The sequence below is a fragment of the Amphimedon queenslandica genome, unplaced genomic scaffold (genome assembly GCF_000090795.2).
Source record: "Amphimedon queenslandica unplaced genomic scaffold, v1.1 AMPQUscaffold_13299, whole genome shotgun sequence".
Lineage (NCBI taxonomy): Eukaryota > Metazoa > Porifera > Demospongiae > Haplosclerida > Niphatidae > Amphimedon > Amphimedon queenslandica.
In genome coordinates this window covers 113,228-119,266 of record NW_003546465.1, presented here as the reverse complement: position 1 = coordinate 119,266, position 6,039 = coordinate 113,228, and the positions used below count along the sequence as shown (strand labels likewise).

At 40.8% G+C, this 6,039-nt stretch overlaps 2 protein-coding genes across 2 annotated transcripts in view; both read right to left on the bottom strand.

The window, feature by feature from the left end:
* Positions 1 to 2: 2 nt before the first annotated feature.
* On the bottom strand, positions 3 to 5,176 carry LOC100639870 (leucine-rich repeat serine/threonine-protein kinase 2-like; the record flags this gene model as incomplete). The annotated part of the gene is made up of 5 exons (XM_019998920.1): positions 5,033 to 5,176; positions 4,440 to 4,773; positions 3,418 to 3,725; positions 3,001 to 3,294; positions 3 to 2,795 (listed from the first exon to the last, which is right to left on the bottom strand). Coding segments are annotated over exons 1-5 (3,813 nt in total), but the record flags the coding sequence as incomplete, so codon positions are not given.
* Positions 5,143 to 6,039, bottom strand: part of LOC109583530 (uncharacterized) — a 4,842-nt gene continuing 3,945 nt past the window's right edge. Inside the window, exon 9 of the mRNA XM_019998919.1 lies at positions 5,143 to 5,204. Coding sequence (XP_019854478.1) covers positions 5,143 to 5,204 — 62 coding nt within the window. The remainder of the gene's footprint in view (positions 5,205 to 6,039) is intronic.

Sequence of the window (6,039 nt, the reverse complement as noted above, 5' to 3'; positions counted from 1 at the left end):
ATGATACCCACTGGTGACAGGTGTGTTGCTATTTCAAAATCGGTAACTTTTGAGTGACAGAGTGAAGTCTCATCCAGTGACCATAGGAGGACATTGGCTGCTTTGAGGTCACGGAATATGATCCCATGTTGATGTAGGAAGCGTAGAGCAGCTGCCACTTGAGCAGCAATACGGAACATTGTAAGTCTCGGGATTGGAGTTGATTTCTTGATGAGGTGCCTCTCGAAGGATCCCATTGGAGCCTCTTCTAGTATAAGAGCCATCAATGGGTGAACACTCACACCAACAAGACAGACTAGAAAAGGATGATGGGATTCCTGCAGTACTTTAGCTTCAGAGCGTAACTCGTTGAAAGCCTCTTCTGTTCTTGTAAGATACTTCTTTATAGCAACACTTTTACCACGACACTTTCCTCTATACACTTTACCGAACCCTCCCTCTCCTAAGAGGGAGTCCTTGTCCTCTTGAAATTTGATCTCTTCCGGTTTGAGCAGATAATCAGCATCCAAGTCTTGGAGGAGTAAGTCAGGTATGATATCAACCAGAGAGACCTTGTGATTCCTCGCTGCATCTCTCTCATATCCACACTCAATCTGAGGTCTACTGCTAGTGATTATTGACATGTATTGATCTATTTTAAACTCGAAGGGTTTCTCACGTCCAAGCTTACGACACTCATAGCAAGGTACCCTCTGCTCTACACCAGAGTTCACATTATTCTCCTCCAGGCCGGGATACCACTCATGTATGAGGCTGAGGATAATATCAACCAACTGACAAATGAGCTTTGTGCCTTTACTATTTGGAGAGGCAAGGATAACGATGCTGTCCCCATTTATACGAGCTAGGACCTTTGATTTCCTAAAAGACTCAACCCCAAATGAAAGATCTGGGCCTTTGTAAACTATACCGTTCTTCCAATAGAGGAGCTCAATGTCCTCTGGTTTGAGTGGCTTTGCATCATCATCATCCACTATAAAACGGTTAATGTTGGGAAGGAGGAACTGGTTGGATGATGGAGAAAGAACAGGTGAGCTGATCATTTGAGCTGACGTTTCATCAGTTACGTTAGGCGCAGGAGGTATCCCAGGTATGGTATCCTCGTCAGCAGTTGACTCAGTCTCATTGTTGTAATCAGCTAGAACATCCAGTGCCCTGCAAACCTGAGGAACTGTATGCATTATACGAGATATAAGACGACTCCAGAATCCTGGCGGGGTTGAAGACTGGAAATTAATGAAGCGAATGTAAAAAGGAGCAGACTTATCGTCTGGTATATCAGCCTTCTCTGGCCTCTTGTCTGGGAGCATGGAGGGGATTAGGATCTGGCGATTGTCCAAAGGGAGGGCAATCCCAAACCGATCAAGGAGACTGAGGTATTGCTCAAAATACTTCCACTGGAATCTCGGGTCACAAAATATAAATGGAACATTTCTACTGTGAAGTATACCATTTTTAATAAAGGGGTTTTTCTCCCTGACTGTTACAATCTGAGACATGATTTTACAGAGCCATTGTGGGTCAATAAAATAAAGCTCATTGATCGCATGGCTCCTGTCATCATAATGGAGTATAGTACGAATGTCATTAAGAAAGAGTGTGGCAGTGCGTAGCTCCTCATCACTGCATATATCAGGAAGATTGAGCCTGTGGACAAGTTCCCTAAACTGAGCTGCATTCATGACGGGGGCTCTCAGACCTTTCCTGACTTCCTCTTGTACCTTCTCAAGCTCTTTATTTAGCTCAAAATAACTGGCTGGTATTTCTTGTCCCATTATTGGCAGACTTCTATTTCCTCTGTATTCTGTTGCTTGATTGTATATGGCCTCCCTGAGTGTCCTGATATTCTCCAAACGGTTCATTAGACCAACTGCTAGTACCTCTGGTACCAATAGCTTGTTCTGATAGGTCTGTGCTAGTTCAGCAACTTTTCCAAGGAGCTTGTCCACTTCAGGACGATCACTTTCTTCAACACAATCAAGATGAGTACCAACAATAAGGACACAAGAGCGAGGAGCTCTCAGTGCAATAGCATCAAGCCAAGGTTTCAACTCTTGAATACCTTCCTCCCCATGCTGTACGTTCCACAGCAACAGATACATGGATCGCTCTGAAAGGAAGCACTGATGTGTTGCGTAGTACTTCTCCACACCACCAAAATCCCAAATACTAAACTGGTACTTCCTACGTCCCAGTCCCCCAGCGTAATGCCACTCGCTCACATCAACCCCAACAGTCGACTGGTTGATACTGACGTCAAGTCCTTGTAAACGGGTGACCAGTGTTGTCTTACCACGGTTCTGTTTCCCTACCAGCATGAGTTTCATTCGGTAAAACCTACGAGTGGAGCGTAGCTTACTGTTGAGGTATCGTACACAGTCCCTGGCATCACGCTGCACATTACGAGGAGGGTCTCTCAATTTGAGTCCATCAATAACAAGCTTGATAAGATTCTGCAATCGACCCATCTCCACCGGCAGAGAACGTATATTTCGATTGAAACTGATGTTCAAGTGCTGGAGACTCATAAAGGAGCAGACAGAGAGAGGGACAGTACAGAAATGATTATAACTAATGTTGAGAGTCCTAATAGAAGGAGTGACAATGTCAGCTGGTAGACTAGAGAGCTCGTTAGAGGAGAGGTTCAGGACAGTGAGACCAGGGGACCACTCGTGTACATCAGGTATCTCAATTAGCTTGTTATTGCTCAGATTGAGCTCATTAAGATTGGGTAACTCAAACAGACAGTGTGGGACAGTAACCAATTCATTGTGCTGGAGGTCTAGTTTTACCACCTGAAGAGAGAGGGCAATACAGAAGGTTAAGAAGCTTGCTGCTACCCACTATATTTAAAATAAACTTTCACCCTTGCCTAGAGTACATAATAAATTTTTGCTCTTTTACAATTACTGGTAATACTTCAATTTTTGTAGACAGCACATCATCATTACATGATGATGTACAAATACATGCTTTATTATGCATAGGTTTGTCTCTTACTTGTTTCAAGTAGCCTCCAATTTCGTTTGGGATGGCTCGGAATCCATTCCTAGCCAGTCTCAGTCTCTTTACCCAGTGTATCTTACGGATCCAAGAGAGATCAAGTTCAAGTAGACGGAGGCCATGCCAATAGACAGAACCCTCTTCCTGGTTCACATTAGTCCTCAGGAGAAGATCCTCTCGTACAATTGGGTTCTGATGGCGTCGTGCTATCTCTATTGGAACCATAGTTGAGACACGTCCACTTATGACGGCTTTCTGGACTTCAGAAAAATCATCATCATTGGCCATTGGCTAAAAATTGAAATTGCTGTAAAATTTATCCCTGTGTGTGTGTGTGATTATAGTGTGATGTCTAGGTTAGGCTGCCATGTCCCTCAAACAATTTGGCTTTTAACCTCTCTATTCCTCACTTACATGTGATGCGTTTCTTTGTATTCGTGCATCAAACAGCTTAAGGACCAAGTCCCTGTCATTTGTCTGTGCAGCAATGACCAGTAAGAGCATGGCCCTTGCTTCGTGTTTCTGCAGTCGTTTAGAATCATCCAGAGCTTGTTGGATGTTTGTGGCACCTTTGATGATAAGTTTCCCAACATTTAACTGGTTCCCAACCTCAACAGCAGCTGTGAGCGTATCCTCAAGGCAGTGAGGCTCCAAATCATCTATTCTGACTTCAAGTAACTCAGTGAGATTATCACCTTTTGTCTTCGCTTCTTTAATGATCTCTATAAGTTAAAAATAAATTTAGATAAGATCGTATTGCATGTACATGTATTGTGGATTTTGGGGCAAGAGAGATAGAGGAACAAAACTTTATATAATCTAAACCCATGCTATTTACTTCCATATAAGGGCAAAAGGTAACTGAAAATAGATCTCAGTAATAAATGAGAGCACTAAAGTGCATACCGTCACCAAGATGATTCCAGTACATAGTGAATTAAACTGGCTAAATTAGAACCAGAACTAGGACTAGAATTGAGGTTCATATGTTCTATTGCCATTTTGCTCTACCCACAAAAGAGATTGTGTGAACTGAGACAGGGAATAACTTTTTTGAGAGGCAATGAGGATTATAATTAAGACTCCAAGAACTCTACAAGAAAAGCTCACAAAGTGAATACACAGGCACACATACACAGATAAAGTGACCACTTTAATTACTGCCTATGCACCACTAAAAGCAAAAAAAGCTGGGCGAGGCCAACAATGTATGGGAATATACATGAAACTAACATGACATAATCTAGCAAATTAAGGTATTAGGAGAATTTCCAGCATTAAAAAGCATTCAAATTTTATGAAATGCATGCTACTAACTCCAATACAGAACAAAAACATGTTAGCAGGGCTGATTACAGGAAACGTGTGTAATATTTTTTTAAAAAGGTAAAAATTACATATAAATTTGATTAGTCTATATCTATGCTTAAACTGACCTTCACTCCTTAAAAGTCGGACTACATTTGACTTTTTTTTCAGGTCAGCTGTCTGTTTTGGAGTTTTACCACGGCTATCAATAAGACTGATATCAGCAGAACAATATAGTAATGCTTTGACACACTCAATGTGACCAGCACTGGCTGCAAGGTGAAGCGGGGTATAGCCAAAATTAGCCCTGGCATTAACGTTAGCACCTAGTTCAACAAGATACGAAATGACTTCGTATCTGTTGCCGGAGACAGCTTCATGAAGAGGAGTGTAACCAGAAATACCTCTTCGATTGTTGAGTCGATCAAGAAGGATTTCAGGTTCTACAGTGGCAACAAAATCCTACAAGAAAAAAATAATACAGAAAGTCCCCTGGTTAGCTATGCCCCTTAGTTATGTTAGGAGCCCCATAGTTAGCTACATTGTTCAGTATACATATAGGGTTTAGGGTTTAGTTTTTTTTAATTTTAGAGCACCCCTAGTCTATTATACCACGGGTATAGGGGTGACAGATACTCTAGTTGATCCAAGACATGATTAACTATGTCATGCACATAAAGAGAAGGGTCGTGCAGGAAGAAACAAGGTGAGGCTCACCTACCATTATCTTTTCTATTTTTCCATCGTGACAAAACTTGTGTAGATTGGCATCATCTTGAAATACACCTCGAAATACACCAGCCATGACTGAATTGAAATAAGTATCCTAGGCTACAGGACTGAGAGCATGCAAGAGACAGGGGGAAAGCCCATACCTACAGCCACACCTAGATCTGTAATAGCAAAACATTCGAGAAAAGTAAAAAAAACTACCATAATAATTATCTATAAAGCCTATACAGAACAGAACTATTATTACATGTAGTAGTGAAGTGAAGGCTTGGGCCTCTAAATTGTAATTTACAGGTTTCAGCCACACCTCTAAGAAGCGTATACACAGCCAAGAATTATCATCTCTGATACAGGCCACTACCCAAAATCAATGACTCAGGCCTGATGTCTGTTTTGATACAGCCCAGACTATCATCAATGTTGAATCATGTCTGTTGCTCTGGCTGAGCCAGGGCCGTACTCCAGCATGGTTGTATCATGGATGATTGCTTTGCAGGCTGCCCAAAATCCATGATACAGGAATGTATCAAGGCTGATCCTGATTGATATCAGTCATGATTCAAAGTAAAATTCTTGGCTGTGTAGATAAGTGTAAAAATACTTCTTTAGACCATATATATATGGCCATGGTGTGTGCTTGTAATGCACAAATATTTTAAGTATACATGATGTTTAAGTATTATAATTACACGTTATTAAAAATTATTCAAAAAAGATTGAGTATAGCCCTAGATTCACTTTGTCTTAATTTGTCAAAAAAGTATTGGAAACAACAAGTATAGGAATCCACGAAATACAAAAATTCTACTCTACATTGTACTTTCAATGTCAGTTATTTAATAACATTGAAAGTACAATGTAGAGTAGAATTTTTGTATTTCATGGATTCCTATACTTGCTGTTTCGAATACTTTTTTGATGAATTAAGACAAAGTGAATCCTAGGCTATACTCAATCTTTTTTGAATAATTTTTAATAACGTGTAATTATTGAAGT